Genomic DNA, 17,672 nt, shown 5'->3' with positions numbered 1-17,672 from the left:
CATTCTTTTTTTATTTTATTGAGATAGCATTGGCTAATATAATAACGTTTTATAAATTTCAGATGTACAACATTATAATTCAGTATCTTTATAATCTATTGCATGCTTACCATCCGTTACCATGTATTTGACCCCCTTTACTCATTTTGCCTTCCCCCACCCCCATTCCTCTCTGATAGCCACCATTCTGTTGTGAGAAGACATTGTTAACAATGATTGCTGGGTTTATTTTGGAAAATGTCAACACAACTTTTTACAATACATACTTTATTCTAATTTCTAAACTAATACTAGCCAGTTTCAATATTTATTCAGTAACAATTGTTGAAAGCTTATTGTGTATTAGGTAATATTATTGTTCCAGCTATTCTTGAAAAGCTAAGAAACTTTTAAGGGTCCCTACAAACTTTCCAATGTGTTATAGCATGCAGAAGAAAAAGCAGTTAGTTGAGCAGGTGGAAGGTGGCATGGGGGCTAGGCAAGGTGGGTATAGAGCTTTAAAGCAGAGTCAGAAGAGAATGGGAGTTAAACAGAAAAAGTAAGGAGAAACATTCCTGGTTAAGAAAATAGCACATGTGAGAGAATCCATGTATAAAAGAACTTGCAAAATTCAGAGGTCTGCAAGGAATTGGTTATAGATGGAATGTGGGATGTGTTGGGGAGAATAAGTGAAGTGAGACCCAGGCCGTGAAGAGATGCAGGGGTGCACATTGACTAAGAACATATACTTCTGTATCCTACTGAGTTGGAGTTTAAGCCTAGCTGCCCCTTATTTGCTCGTTACTTAACCATTCTATTCTACAGTTAAGAATATGTAACTATAAAATGGAAATATAACACACAACTTGGCATACAGTGAGTTATCAATACATGGTAGCTATTTGGTTGTCAGAAAAGTCATGATGCGTTTTTGCAACAAAAAACAGAAAAAATGCATCATGACTTTTCCAACAGCCCAATATCATTGTTAGAAGTTTATATTTTAATAAACGCCTAAGCAATAAAGAGCCATTGTGTGATTTTAACTAAATAATGACATGATTAGATTTCCATTTTATAAGTAGGATGTAGTTAGCATAGTCTAGAGAATAAGGTGATGAAGTCAGATTGCAAGTGCAGGCAAAACATGACATCTTAGTCAGCTAGGGCTGCTGTAACAAATCGCTATCAACTGTATAGCTTGGACAACAAACATGTATTCCTCATAGTTTTGGAGGCTGGGAAGTCCAAAGTCAAGGTGCCGGCAGATTTGATGTCTGGTGAGAGTTCTCTTCCTGGTTTGCGGAAAGCCACCTTCTTGTTACATCCTTACATTGTGGAGAGAGAGGTCATCTCTCTCATGTCTCTTCTTATAAGGCCACTACCATTCAACAGGTCCGCACATGACCTAATTACCTTGCAAAGGCCCCACCTCCAAATACCACCATATTGGAAATTAGGGCTTCAATGTATGAATTTGGGGAAAACAAACATTCAGCCCATAGCACATTAGCACTAAACTAAAACAGTTGTGAGGTTGGAGAAGTAGTATCTTGGAGAGATTTGGAGGTAAAATCAGTAGTTTGGTAACCAAATTATAGGTAGATGTGGAAGGAAAGTAGGTATCTGAGAACACTGAAGTTTCCACCTGTGACAACTAGATGGATGGTAGGTAGAAATAACAGGTAAAAACACACTTAGAACAGTATTAACATTTTTAAATGTTGTAATACATTTGCAATAGTTTATTAAAGTGAGTAAATTCAGTTTATAATAATATCAGTAAAACATGAAAGTAAATATCCGGCTTGTTCATGAATGTGAGTGCTGGTTCAGTGCAGGAGCATGTAACTTCAAAATATTAAAACAGCTTTGCATCTTAAGACTTGCCTCACACAAAAAGGCAATGATAGAGGTTGAATCTTAGTTGTCTTGTTTATACCAAACCAAAAGCATAATATATACATATTGTGCTTTGTCTCCATTTCTTTTAGGGTCCCCAAGGACCAAAAGGTCAACCAGGGCCTCCAGTGAGTTTATTTATATTTATATCCATTTATCATTGATGCTATATGCTTGCCTGGTGTGATATATCTACTAAATAAATTCTTTTTAAAATTTGTTATATTATAGGGTCCACCTGGAGCACCAGGCCCAAGGGTAAGTTTTCTTGGTTTTATTTTATTTTAGTATATCATATTAACCTTTTTTAAAACTTCCATTAACTCCCTGTTAAAAGGTGCCTCTCTTTCCTACCTCTGTTCTTTTTGCTAATCAGATAGAGAACGTTCCTAACTGTAATAACTTGCGTCTAAACCTCAGACTTCTTGTCTGTAAAATGGGGATGGTATCTCTTACTTTCTTGGGTGGATTTAGTTTTTAATAAGAAGTAAAATGCTCAGCAGAGCACCTGACATAATAAATGGCCAAAAAAAAGAAAATACTGACTCCCTCCATTTCTTCCTACTTCTGGGTCCTAGCTCTCCTTTTTTAAATGTTCTTTTTTGCGAATGAGAGTTATCCATTTCTCAGACTTTACATGAGTCTTTCTTAGTTGCTGATGATTGTAGAGGCCCTCAGACTGCTTATGTGTTTGCTTGTTATCTATTACAACCCCAAACTTTCTACCCTTATCTTTCATGCAATGCTTCTGTTGCCTTCTTATCAGCTACTATCTCCTGGCCTCTGATGTTCCAAGCTTGGTTTCCTTTATTCTTTGTATCCACTCTCATACTCAGTGCCTTCCTGCTTACTACAAGAGATGTCCTTCCATTCCCTATCTCACCCATGCCCCATTCCTACAGCGTCGTGGTCCAATACAATGGTCCTTTATTAGGTTTCCTGCATAAAGGAGATCAATTATTGGTTCCACTGTCCCAAATAATGGCCAGTTGTATGCCTCCCAAGCCTTACTTATTTCCATATGCTGCTCTGGCATCATTTGGATATCTGACACTTCTAGTTGATGGATCACTGTGGTCTACTCTCAGCAGGCTGGGAACTCTTCATTCCTCTCAGCTTTTCATCAAGGCAAGAAAAGTGCCACACGGAAGACTGTTTCCCTAGAAATGGGAGATCTATTGCTCTATAATTTTTAGAAATCACTCCCCCTTTCTACCCATCTGACTGACTGATGGGGATTGAAACCTTCCCTGACATGAATATCAATGGGAATTTTCATCTTTCTTTAAAATTTCAAATTACTTTTGACTTTTCTATTCTTCCTTTCCCTGTGGATCCCCACAAAACATGAGTTACGAACACACTCATCCATTGCCTTTCCATCTTGTAATGATTTTGATATACCATAGCTACCTTTCTAAGAAAGAACAAGTTCTAAACGATTATACATCCTTAGCAAATTAGAGGTGTTTAGTGAATTTTTTTACATTGAAGTGCCAAACTTTTGGGAAACATATCCCTGTCTCACTTGGAAAAAGCTTATATGTGCCCCTATAGAGCCCAAATGAAGTAAGACACATAAGAGGTTTTTGCTGTGAACACAATGTGGATAAGAATATATACTTTGAGGAATTATTAAGAGGATTAAATAAGAAAATAGATGTGCTTGACACATTATAGGTGCTCAATTAATAATAGTATCTTTATTTCCCTCCTCTCTTTCTCTCCTTTCTGTCTTCTTTCTTCTTGGCCAATATTCTTACCCAAACTTCTTACCCAGTTTCCTTATACTGTCTTTTTGAGACTTGCAGAGTCTGTTGCAGGAAAGTGGCAGTGTAGCCTTGAGAATAAGACTTCTAGAGTTGAAGTTTAAATGACAATGAGAAAATACCTATATGTTATTTCTAAACTCAACTTATGATCATATCTTCTGTGCAACTGTTCTTAATTTTAACCCTTATCACACTGCAGGATAGAACTGATCATTTCCACTTCTTCATTCATACTCATTTATTTTCATGCCAGTCTCCCTCTACTAGATTATGAATTCTCTGAAAGTAGGGATATTTTTTAAACTTCTTTTCCATTCAAGCTTTTACTGTCTTTGAATGAATGGATGGATGAATGAATGATTAAATAAATAAATAAATAGATAAATAAATAAAAAAGGCAAGTTCATGTCTTAAGAAATTTCAGTATGAATTCTCCAAACTAGAAGACTTCACTTGGAGGAAAACAATATTTAAAATGGAATATGATCATAGAATTAGAGATAGACATAATTTTAGGAAGTATTTAATAATTATTTCAAATTGTGAGGTGTGTCTCATTAGTCAGTGGATCATGAGTTCAATTTAATGAGTCTCATTCAGCATTCTTTTGAAATTAAATTAAATGAAATAGAATAGAAAAAATATGAACAATTGTTTAAATGGATACAAAGTTTCTTTAGAGGTGATAAAAAATGTTCTGAAATTAAATGTTGGAAATATTTGCACAACATAATGAATCTACCAAAAGCAACTGAATTGGACACTTTAAAATGGCTAAATTGGTTAATTTTATGTTATGAGAATTTTTCCTCAATTAAAAAAAAATTATCATAGGTAGTAGGGACACATATGGCTTTGTAAAACTTTTCAGTTAAATATCTGTTCATTTGTGTGAATCTTGTAATGATGTAAAAATGTATTTCTTACTGTGGATCCAGATAAGAAAAGTTTTTAAATCTCTAATCCAGTCCATCCCACTCTTTTCAAGACCTATGAAAGTAAAGTGACTTGCTCAAGTTCCTAAAGTAGAATAGCTAAAGGGAAATGTTTCAGGAAAAGGAATATGTATTGATGTGCTTTTGAATGTAAGGATATTATCAGTGTGATGACCAGACTTCAGTGCACATGGTACGATACTCAGAAACTAACAAAGAAATCTACCACAGGATATCAGAGTTAACCAAAAATGATTGATGAGCCAAAGGGGAGAAAAGGATGGGTATGTGTGTCTATGTGTGGTGTGGAGGATGGAAGCAATAATCATTTTAAATCATTAAATGAGATAAGGAATTTTCAACTTAATTATTCTAATTAATGGGCCATCCATGAGACCTGGATTGGCGAAAGGTTCCAGCTGCTGACATCATCCTGGTTCCCTGGAACAAGCAATTATTTCCACCATGGAGAGGTGCATGACCTGAAATTTCCTATTCCACCAATGTTCACACCACCAGTGATCTTAAGATTTCAGATGCCTGGAAAATAATAACACTTCTCCAAATACTGGGGTGCCCAGACTAGCTCTATATTTCACTCAAATGAATTGGGAGCAAATTGTGACAATTACATTCCCCCCATAGTATAATGAATCCTCCTAATTTCCCTCATTAGTCCCACAAATCTGATAACTCCTTGTTTTCTGTATTCTATGTCATATTTTCGTAAACCTTAAGAGATTTTCATGTAAGAATATATTCTCTCTAACTAGAATACATAGAGAGAGATATTTCTTTTGGATTCCTTCACTGCACCTCATGTGAGTTTATGTTCAGATGTGGGCATTTAGTGTTGTCTGATGACTTCCAAGGCAAATCATCTTGATACAGTCTCTCTGGGCCTAACCTCCCTAAAGGCAACCCTTGAGAAAAATTAACATGTTCAACAAACGAAATGCCTGCTATGTGCCAGATGTGAGCTAGGCTTTGGGAATGCATTGGGAATTATAGAAGTATGGCTACTGCCAAGAAAATCTATGAAAGGCCAAGTGTTAGGACATTGTTTTCTTCCTAACGCCTATTGAAAAAAATTTGCCCTTTTCGTTGAGTTGACATTTGTATTGGTGGTTAAAATTGCAAATACCTTAGTATGAATCAAATACTGAACTCTACACTCTTAAGCTACTAAAAAGTCGTATTTTTCATGGCCATACACACTCAAAAAATAAAACATGTTCATTTCACTTAAAAATATTCTATAATGTATTCATCCATCCAGACCTCTGTTAATGGATGTTTGTATCCAATCTTTTCCTAATACAAATAGTACAAATGCCCTGTCCATATAAATATTATTTTCCAGAATATCTATAGGACCAGTTCCCAGAAGTGGAATGGTTAAGTTTCAGGGATATGAACATATTTATTTATTTATTTTAATTGTGGGTAAATATACATAACATAAATTTATCATTTTAATTATTTTCAAGTGTACAGTTCAGTGGCATTAAGTACATTCACACTGTTGTGCAATCATCACCCACCCATTCCCAGAACTTTATTCATCTTCCAAAACTGAAACTCTGTTTCTAGTAAACAGTAATTCCCAATCGTCCCTTTCCCCAGCCCGTGGCAACCACCATTATACTTTCTATCTTTATTAATTTGTCCACTTCATACAAGGGGAGTCATACAGGATCTGTCCTTTTCTGACTGGCTTATTTCACTTAGTATAATGTCTTCAGGGTTCATCCACATTGTACCATGGTCAAGATTACTTTCCTTTCTAAGGCTGAATAATATCATTGTATGTATATACAACATTTTGTTTATCCAGATGGGCACTTGGGTTGCTTTCACCTTTTGGCTATTGTGAATAATGTGCTATAAATATAGGTGTACAAACACCTGTGTAAGTCCCTGCATTTAATTCATTTTGGTATTCCTGGAATTGCTGGGTCATATGGTAATTCTATGTTTAACTTTTTGAGAAACTGCTATATTGTTTTCCCATAACAGCTGCACCATTTCACCTTTCCACCAGTGGTGCACAGGGTTCCAATTTCTCCACATCCTCTCCAATGCCTGTTATATCCTGTTTTGTTTTTATTTTGTTTTGTTTTGTTTTTATAGCAGCAATCCTAATGGGTTTGAAGTGGTATCTAACTATTGTTTCGATTTGCATTTCTCTGATTCGTGGTGATCATATTTTTATGTCCCTATTGGCTTATATCTCTTTTGAGAAAATGTCAATTGAAATATCTTCTGCAGAAAAATATCTTTGCCCATTTTTTTGAATTGGTGTGCTTTTGTTTTATTTTGTTGTCGAGTTGTAGGAGTTCTTTATGTATTCTGAATATTAAGTCCTTATCAGGTACATGATTTGCAAATGTTGTCTCCCATTTCACGGGCTGCCTTTTCACTCTGTTGGCTGTCCTTTGCATAGAAGTCTAATTTCGTAGTCCAGTTTATGTGTTTTTTTCGTTTGTTGCCTTTCTTTTGGTGTCATATCCAAGATGTCACTGCCAAATTCAATGTCATGTAGCTTTTCCCCTATGTTTAATTCAAGAGTTTTATAGTTTTAAAAACAAACAATCCAATTAAAAAATGGGCAGAGGACCTGAATAGACATTTCTCCAAAGAGGACATACAAATGGCCAACAGACATATGAGTTTTATAGTTTTAGCTCTTACATTTAAGTCTTTGTTCCATTTTAAGTTAATTTTTGCATATGATGCTAGATAAGGGTCTAGCTTCATTCTTTTGCATGTGGATATCAAATTTTCTCAGCACTATTTATTAAAAAGACTATTCTTTCCCTGTTTAACAGTTCTGGCATCCTTGTCAAAAATCATTTGACCATATATGTGAGGATTTATTTCTGGACTCTATTCAGTATATGTGTCTGTCTGTATGCCAGTATCCCACTGCTTTGATTGCTGTAGCTTTGTAGAAAGTTTTGAAATTGAAGTATGAGACCTACAACTTTGTTCTTCTTTTCAAGATTGTTTTGGCTATTTGGGATGTATACTCTCTTTTATATTTACCTGTATAGTTCTCTTTACTAGTATCTTTTATTTCTTCATATGGATTCAAGTTTCTTCCAAGTATCTTTTTATTATAGCCCTCTGGGCTCCCTTTGTTATTTTTCTAGGAAAGATTTACAAGTGATGAATTCCCTCAATTTTGTTTATCTGAGAATATCTTAATTTTTCCTCATTTTTGAAGGACAGTTTTACTGAATATAAAATTCTTGTTGACAGTCTTTTTCTTTCAGCACTCTGAATCTTACTGCCTTCTTACCCATACGGTCTTTGATGAAAAATCAGCTGTTAATATTAAATGACGACATTTTGGATATGATGGTCCTCTTCTCCCTTTCTGCTTTCAAGATTCTGTTTGTATTTAGCTTTTAGCAGTTTGATTATGATGGGTCTATGGGAGTTCATTGAGCTTTTGGATCTGTAGATTGTTTTTCATCAAATATGGTACATTTTTGGCCATTATTTCTTGAAATATTTTCTCTGCCCCTTTTCTCTCTCCTGTTCTAAGACTTCCAGCATGCTTAGTTTGGTGGGCTGTATAGTGTCCCACTGGCCTCTGAGTCTCTGTTCATTTTCTTCATTGTTTTTGTACTCCTCTGACTGGATAATCTCAATAACCCCATTTTCAAGTTCACTGAATTTTTTTTTTCTGTCTACTGAAATCTGTTGAGCCTTTCTAGTAATTTTTCATTTCTGTTATTGTACCTTCCAGAACTTCTATTTGGTCCTTTTCTTTAATTTCTATCTCCTCATTGATATTTTTTAGCTCAATAAGACATCTTTTTCAATCTTTCCCTAGACATGGTTTCCTTTAGTTCTTCGAACACACCTAAAATAGTTAATTAAACTCTTTCCCACTGAGTCCAATATCTGGACTTCCTCGAGGACAGTTCCTATTGATTGCTTTTTTCTCGTGTATATACTTTGTTTCTTTGCATGTCTTATAAATTTTTTTTGTCAAAAACTGGACATTTTAAATAATGTAATGTGGCACATCTGGAAATCAAATTCTTCCCCCAACCCCAATGTTTATTGTCATTGTTGTTGCTGTTTCTTTGTTTGTTTAGTGACTTCACTGAATTTAATCAAGTCTGTATTTTTTGACATGTGTAACCACTAAAGTCTCCATTCAGTTGGCTTAGCGGTCAGCTAATGATTAGGGAGAGGTTTCCTTAAATGCTGGAACCAATGAGTTTCTTTTTGCCAAGCATCTCTTTGGCATGTTACAGCACTCCTCCAATGCTCAGCTAGGCAACTAACAACTATATCTTAGCCCTAAACTTCCTGCTTTCACAGAACATGAAGGTCAGCCAGAGGAAAGAGTTTAGGGCCATCCCAGGTTTTTCCTGATCATATGCACAGCCCTATTGCATGCACTTGGACCTAGATTCCCAGGAATATGTCAGAACTTTTCAAAGTCTCTACAGACATCTCATTCCCTAGCTTTTCCTTGTGTTTTGTTAGCCTATTGTTTGCCCAACTGTTTTCTACTGCTTCAGGCAGCCACAAAGTTAAAATTTTTTCTTTAAATGTTTTTGAAAAATTCTCCTGGGGAAAAGGCTTTTTGCTCTGAGACAGGTAAAACTAAAACAACTTTGTAAGTGGTGTCTTCCAGGGAACCACTAGACAGGTGGCAAATTAATGCTCCAAAAAGTTCACTATCCTTACTGAAATCAAGCTATTTCCTTAAATAAATGCTCCCAGATTGGTTCATTTTGATAATTTCTGTAGTTCTAAAAAATGTCATTCTGACATTTCCAGTTTTCTCATTGCTTTGATAGAAGAGCGATTTCTCAGGGTCATTACCTCACCATTTTTGCTGTCTTTTGAATCTCTGATCTTGAGTACACATCAAGTGTGATGAAATGGAAGAACATAAAAACATACTTCTGCTGCATACTGAAGTACAGTGGTTGCCTCAAATAAAAGCACTTGTGGAATTGTTTAAGTTGCAAACTGAACTACTTGGAACGTGGAACACCATTTTTACTTGACACTAACAATGTTATTCAAACATGAGTATTCAGCAGATGTTTTCTTGAAAATGAATGAAGTGAGCCTGTCATTTCAAAGGAAACAACTGACAGAATTTGATGCCAATGATAAATTTCAAACTCTCAAAAGCAAAATTAAGAATTAGGAAAAACCTGTATCTACCACAATGAGTTTGACAGCTTCTCAGTATTATGTTTTTCTGATAAGATTTGTGATGATGTTATTAAATATAAGTTTTCTAATATTATATAATAAAGTGTGTCAATATTTTCCAAATGCTAGGTAAAGATTCCTTCACAGTTTAAGATAAACCAATAGATTTTAACATAAATAAGTACAAAATGTTTGCAGATATGGTTTCCAATGTCACACTTCAGCTAACCCTTAAGAAACTACCATTTGTTAAATTTTGGTATACTAACAATATCCATAATTATCCGAAAAGGCTACTGTTTTTTCCAATTGCATATCTCTGAAAGGCCAGATTTTCTTCATAGATTTCAACTAAAACAACATATAACAGATTGAATACAGAAGCATATATGAAAATCTGGCATCAATTATTAATCCAGACATTAAAGAGATGTACAAAGTATAACACAGTGCCATCCTTCGCACTGATTATTCTGGAAAATACAATTATTTTTATTAAAAACTAGTTTATATTAACACATAATGAGTTTATTGTTTTAAAGCAACTAATAAAATTGTTTAAAATTTATGTTTTAAGTTCTATAATAAATATCAAAAGTTATATCTAAGATGCATAAAAGTTCTTTACAGCCCTTAATAATATTTAAAAGTGCAAAAGGATCCTGAGCCCGAAGAGTCTGAGAACTGCTATTTAGGTTTTATAAGATTAAAGCCCTAATCACAAACCAATTAGAAAATGTGAAGGTGACTGTTGTTTAGTACTTAATTCAGTTGCTCACGTTTAATACCATTATTTTTGTGTGACTCATGTCCAAAATCTGTCTGTTTACATAGGCATGATGGGCAGAATTATTTAATCTGCAAACAACTTTTTAGGCTAACCCCTTCTGTTTCTTGAATAGGCCATGCGTCTCTATCTCATGGCCTTTGTGCAAGGTTGTTACCTCTGCCTGGAAAGCCCTCCTACCCCTTCTTCTCACAATTTTTTTTTTTTTAGCTGAGCCATCCTGCCACCTGTTGGCAGCTCAGCAGCAGCTCAGCTCGGGCCAGGAATCGAACTGGCAATCCTGTTGCTCAGAGCTCTCACTCTTCAGGGAGCTCTTAACCAACTGAGCCACTCAGCCGGTCCCTCACAATTCTTATGTACTCTTCATATCTCAACTCAGAAGTCACTACTTTAGGGAAACCTTCCCTGATCTGTACCTTCCAAACCTCTTCTATCCTCCAGATTTGATTCAGACTCCATAATTTCTCTCGTAAGCCCAGGCACTTTTGTTTCATAACACATATCACAATTTGTAATTATGTAATTTTGAGATGGTTTAATTAATGCCTTTCTTCCCCTCTAAACTTCAGCTCTACAAGGGGCAAGTTTCTTTTTTGCTTACCATTTTATCTTCAATTTGTATCACAGTGTTTGGCAATATATATATTGACTCATTCACACACACACACACACACACACACACACACACACACACACAGAGAGAATGAGTCAATTATTTTTCAACATGAAAACCACATGCTGAGGCAAAAAAGAGTGCATTTTATTGATCGTCCCATCATTTTTAATTGTTTTTCACATTACCAACCATGAATTATCATAAGTTATGAGAGATCTGTTGAAAACATTTTCTGTTGTATGGACCTCCAACTAAAAAGATATCTTAGCAGTACAATCATTCTGAAAAAACTTAGGTTGCTTGATTTGCTTACACAGGAGCCATTTCACAGAACTGTCTCCCAAATCTCAATTTCTGAGCTTTTTAAAAACTAAAACACAAAAAGACTTACTAATGGTTATACTGAGTCTTTCTCTAAAAATACCTCTTATTAAATGCAGGAGGAGATTGGATTTATACTGTATTATTTATTTTAGGACTAATGGTACCTTTTCCAACTTCGGAAATTGTTTTTAAGACCACAGAAGTATCAGATTAAACTAATGCGACTACCTCAAGACAGTAGTATTTTATTCTGATTTCCTCCCAAGAATGTAACTGTTAAAATTTACTGCCATTATTTTTTTCTTCACTTTACAATTTATTAACTGAGCGTGTCATATTTCATTCTTCTTCCACTTGAGTAACTTTTGTGTGTGTTTTCATGCTGCAGAGACAAATAGTTTTTCATTGGAGGCTCCAGACTTTGGCCCTGTTTTAATTAGGAGACGTTTGAGATTGGGATGAAGGCAGCATATTGTCCTTTCAGATAGCCGGGCAAAATTTGCAAGATCTGTCTGACTATAAGAGGTGCAAATCCCTTTCAGATAAGTCTAGTATACTGTAACAGCAGTGTTTTCAGAATTTATAGCCTTTACTTTAGAGCACTCAGTGTTGATCTTATTGCTGATCTCAAATGGTTTTGTTTTACACAGAAACAAATGGATATCAATGCTGCTATTCAAGCGTTGATTGAATCACATACTGCCCTACAGATGGAGGTAATATATCTGGCTTTATTTATACTGGCAGTCTCAATATACAAATTAAACAGAAATTTTTTTTGAATGCCAAAATGTGGCTTTTTCTCAAATATTATATTTAAAACAGATGGAAAATAATTAAACCATTTTTAAGGACAAAGTAAGTCACTTTAATTAGCAGAAATATACACATAGAATTTTTTAAGGAAAATATTTAAAACAATAAGGTAATATTGTTAAAGTACTTTTTTAGTAAGGAATTTGGTACTGTAGAAGAAAATAGTTAAATGAAGTTGGCCATTTCTTAAAATGAGACCTATTATCACTACTCATTGTTCTTATTTAAACTCTAATTATGCAATGTATAATTTTGAAAAACATCATGTAGTAGGCATAGTATTATATTGTTTTTATATTAAGTTTTATGTCAACTTGAAAACTAGACTTTTGAGTGTGAATTTAATTTCTTATATAAGATCAAAAGCAATAAAATATACACATATGCCTATATTTAAATACACACTGGTTTTTACATGCTACTCCCAATTCATTGTACACAACAGGAGTACATTTTTCTTCTGCCTTGATCTGTGTTGATCATAGAGTTACCTACTGGTGATGGCTACTCTATGCTTTTTTACTAATGTGATTCCTACAATGACTTGGCAGAGCTACCAGAATACCGAAGTGACTTTAATTGACTACAGTGCAGAGATATTCAAAACCCTGAACTACCTTAGCAATCTACTGCACAGCATCAAGAATCCTCTTGGTACAAGAGATAACCCAGCACGAATCTGCAAAGATTTGCTTAACTGTGAACACAAAGTATTAGATGGTAAGTTCTTGGTTTCCTCAAACTCTGATGTCTGTTTTCATTTCATCATTTCAGTATGTTTGAGTTTTGCAATGTGTTTGTTCCAAATGTTATTTATTTTTATAAAACCTTGACAGAAGGCATCTTAATGTCACCAAGAACAAAATACTCTTAGAGGGAGACATGTTTCTGATGTCAAAGTATCCTTTCTAAGGGCTTACATTACAAAGGTCATCTACTAGCCAGCTTTATTGATCCCTAACTTTCCCACCCCACCCGTTACTATATTACTTGCTTATACTTTGTTCTTGGAATGTATCACATTCATGTTAAAAATTAAAATAGAAATGAGAGGACCTTTGTGTTGACAGACTGGAGCACTTGTCAGGACCACCGAAGTTGACGACATAAAGAAAGATATCATAGAACCCTCTCACCACACCTCATAAAATTATGACTTTTACACAGAATGGAATTTAAATGCCTCACAATCAGTGACTATGAAGATGGAGCAGTTTGATATTCTTGGAATTTTCCCATGCCTACACTGGTACCCCAATATCCATTAACCAGAGGTGCAAAAATGAATTTAGAGTAGAACCATCAAGGAAACGTTAAAGAGAGTGGAACGGTCATCAATATCTAATTATAAGTAGGGGAAATCCTGTCTGCTACAATATATCATTTAAGTTTAATTTCTATTGGGTCTATGGTCAGCTGTACAACCAAAATTAGTAGTTATCATTTTTTGCTAAAAACTCTTGTCCCAACACAATGACACATAAGCTAATTTGAAAACAAAAAACAGAAAAACAAACTATGTTAAGTCATGCTGTAGGGCAAATAGTTGTCCATGTATTTTAATTTATATATACATACATACCACACACACACGTCTAAAATCATCTGCTTCTATTCTAAAAGTGCAATGGAAACCTGAATATATAGGATTTTACAGACTACTCAAGAGACTTCAGCTTTTACTCTGAATAAGAAGAGAAGCCACTGGAAGTTTTTGAACAAAGAAATGACATGATTTGACTTAGATTTTTAAAATACTACTCTGGCTGATGTATTGCAAGTATAATGAAGACAAGGGCAGAAGAAGCCACTTAGAAGGCAATTGAAATAACCCAAGTAAAAGATGTTAATAGGTTGGCCTAGAATTGATAGTAGGGGAAGTGATAAGATATGGTCAAATCTTTGGCTATGCCTTAAGGTAGAGCCAGCAGTTATTGTCGATAATTTGGATGTGGATTGTTAACCTCAAAATGAAAGGCAGCTTGCATTTATTTGATATCCAAAAGAATAGCTATTCAGGAAGCAGTGATTCAGGCTGAAAATCAAATAGTGTGCCAATTAAGGGGTGAAGACAAGGGATTTTTTGAGAAGGGGAAGGGGAATGATTACATGAATAGAAAGAAGGAATTTCTTTTTATGTTAATAAGTCAAGGAAGGAGTTTCTAGAGGTGCACATAAGCTATGTTATTCTTTAGCTATACATGGTGGTGCTAATTCTAAAGAATGTCATTAATTTTCAGTTCAGTAGTCAGAATGTCTGCTTTCCTATTAGCTTTGTAAAGAGTTGTTTGGAATACAATGTTGGTTTGGCCCAGCTCAAAGGGTATTTTGTCCAGTTTCAACATTCTGAAGGTTTGAGGAGTAAGATATGCAAGGCAATTAATTCTTCTGGGATGGCAGCTCTAACTCCATTTTGAAGTGGCTCCATTTATAGTATTTTTCATAGGGTTATGGGAGAAATAGAATGATAAAGGATGACTCTGAGGTTTTTTACTAAGGAACGAGAAGGATGGGGTTGCTCTTAATGGAGATGGAGAGGCAAATTTGCAAAAAGATCAATAGTTCAGTTTTGGATATATTTAGTTCGAGATGTTTGTTAGGCATTCAAGTAAGAATGGCAAGTAGGTAGTTGGCTATTCAGAAGAGAAGTCAAAAGATAGATGGCTAGAGGTAAAATTTTTTACCAGGGTAGAAGTAAAAATTATGAAGTAATTTGCATATGAATAGTATCTAATACTGTGATACTGCTTAAGACTACCTAAAATGTAGGTAAAGAAAGAAAAAAGAAGAGGTCTAAATACTGTGCTGTAGGGCTCTCCAATGTTTAGAGATCGGGGAGATGAGGAAAACAGCAAATAAAACTAAGAAGAAGCTATCCCTGAGAAAGGAGGAAAACTAGATGAATGCAGAGTGACGGAAATGTTTGCCTGGACAGGAAGGGATCAACTGGGTCAATGTCAAGTAAGGTGCAGACTGAGAAAGGCTACTGGATTTAACAACGTGAAGATCTTTGATGACCTTCACAAGAGCAGTTTAGAGGAATGGTCATGGTTAAAACCTTTTTATATTTTAAGAGAAAATGGTGAAGCCAGAGAATCTCCACTCAGTAATAAAGCAGGCAATTCAAATTGCCTGGCTAAATTAAAAAAAAAAATTTAAGTCAAAAGCATTAAATAGCTAACACAGTAGTGAGGAACTTTCAAGCCAAGATTCTGAAGAAGACCACAGAGAGGTGAGCACAGCACTTTCCCTGGGTGTATTCAGAAACTGAGTCGTGCTTTTGGTGACTTCATAAGGCTAGGGGTCAAAAGTGGGAATCTGTGAGCCACCAAAGAACTAACGTTTTCAAAGGGCTCTACTCTAGGAAGAAAAGAGACATTCATACAAATTATAGCCTAGCTTTGCATCATCGAGATAGCTCAGAAAATCTCAAAATTTGAACTTGGACTAAGATGGTTCCAGATTGTTCATACCCCCTACATACCATCTTCTATAGAAGATAACATCATCCTAGAGCTCAAATTATTTTCACAAATAATTTCTCAAATGTAGGACCCAGCCCACAATCAATGATAACCAGTCATGCAAGTTGACAACTCACCATGAATGAGAACTGGCAGAAACAGCAGACAACAGAAGCAGACTCAAAAGAAAAAAAATAAGAGTGGAAAGATTTGAAACTGAAAGTATAATAGACAAGCTAAGCCTACTATAATATCACAACAGTTTATTCACAGTAGTAACAGGGAAAGCAGAACATGTGTGTGCAAATACAGATTGGTGGGGAGCTGTAACAGTAGGAGTTTCAGTAAGTTTTCCTCAGATTGCTTCAATTATCTCAGTGAAATTGAAGGTTAGCAGTTAAAAATAAAGGAATAGGTATAATAAATTTAAGGGGACAGGAAAAGGTTTCAAATAGTTAACTAGAACAGTGACTGAGGGAATGAACTAGGGAAACACAGTATTATTGTCTGGCAGCCTTACAAACATTTGCATTTAAAGCGAGGCCAATCAGCATAGTGGTGTTTACAGCCACATTTACCCGCATTTACAGGCACAGATTAGGCACAAAATTTAACTTATGTGAGGATGGAGTTTTATATGTCAAATACAATGAAGTGAGGCAGGGCAGGGATGTTAAGGAAGTCTCTAAGGAAATTATTATAGTAAAGGACAGTGGGTTTTAAGCTGGCTAGGAAGGGAAGTGAACACATGATTATGAGAGACAATGAGATACTACACAAGAAGTGGTAGTATCAATGGATAATAGGTCCTGATGGAATCAAAGAATTGTTGGAAGGGAAAGAGAAGAGAGGTGAAATTACGGAGAAATTCTAGTTGTAGGTAATCACATGGGCTAGGGTATGGCCTTGGAAATTAACGATTAAAGTAAATGGGACAGGGGAGGATCACGGGAAGAGTTCAAGAACAGTGGTAGAAAAGAGTTCAAGTAACTAAGAGGCCAGGGTATTGGAAGTATCATCCATGTGGATTTAAAATCAAGAATTAGGTCATAAATAGATTTTCTAAAAGTGATAGGCAGCCAAAGCTACAATTTCCAAAGAAGGAAAGTCAACTATTGCAACAGGAAAAGGTAATAGATGATATAATATGATGACAGTAATTTTACCATGGAGCATTTTTAGGGAAAAACCTGGGAGAAGGATCTGGAGGTGGCAAAGAGGAGCAAGAAAGATACCTTCCTGGCTCCAGGGACAATGCTATACAGGCTGTGGCAGAACTTGAAAGGGCTGCAAGGGAAGCAGTGTCCTCAGGTGACAGCCAATTTTAAGTTAGGACATTTAGGTCTACAAAAGATGTATTATGACATCATGCTTTATTTGTAGCTCAGTATATCCTGAAAAAATTATAGAGGCCCTACCAGTTCACCATAGTGCAATCTAGTGCCTGAATTCAAAGCATTCTACCCCATGTAGCAACAAGAGTTTGCTTGATGAACAACTTTTTATAAAGAATTTATTGGCTCACATAGTATTATGCAACTATTTCTTAGAAGAGAAGAGATTGTGAGTAAAGATATGTTTGCCCCATTAGATAAGACTAGAAGCCTACACCAGTCAGATCCTGGAGAAAATCCAGGTCTAATTTCTACAAACTTTACAAAATATTCAAAATTCTGAATAAATAGGGTAAAAAGGGGAATGGGGTAGAGTCGCTTTCATTCCTTTCTTCCATATTTCAGTAGATCAGTGGTTCTCCAAATGTGGTCCCTGGACCAGAATTCAATTTTGTTGAAATGCAGATTCTCAAGCCCCACCCCAGATTTAATGAATCAGCAACTCTGGGATTGGAGTCCAGCCAGCTACCTGTTTTAACAGATGGTTCTA

General features: G+C 35.4%; 1 protein-coding gene across 1 annotated transcript in view; it reads left to right on the top strand.

Moving 5' to 3' along the window:
- The window catches only part of COL24A1 (collagen type XXIV alpha 1 chain), a 121,299-nt gene that overhangs the window by 95,374 nt on the left and 8,253 nt on the right, over positions 1-17,672 (top strand). The window contains exons 26-29 of the mRNA XM_019626407.1: positions 1,974-2,009; positions 2,113-2,139; positions 12,159-12,224; positions 12,876-13,044. Of these exons, the coding sequence (XP_019481952.1) occupies positions 1,974-2,009; positions 2,113-2,139; positions 12,159-12,224; positions 12,876-13,044 (298 nt within the window). The remainder of the gene's footprint in view (positions 1-1,973; positions 2,010-2,112; positions 2,140-12,158; positions 12,225-12,875; positions 13,045-17,672) is intronic.

This window comes from Hipposideros armiger, unplaced genomic scaffold, assembly GCF_001890085.2.
Source record: "Hipposideros armiger isolate ML-2016 unplaced genomic scaffold, ASM189008v1 scaffold_675, whole genome shotgun sequence".
NCBI classification, from domain to species: domain Eukaryota; kingdom Metazoa; phylum Chordata; class Mammalia; order Chiroptera; family Hipposideridae; genus Hipposideros; species Hipposideros armiger.
Note: the sequence above shows the minus strand (reverse complement) of the source record. Positions and strands in the feature narration are given on the sequence as shown.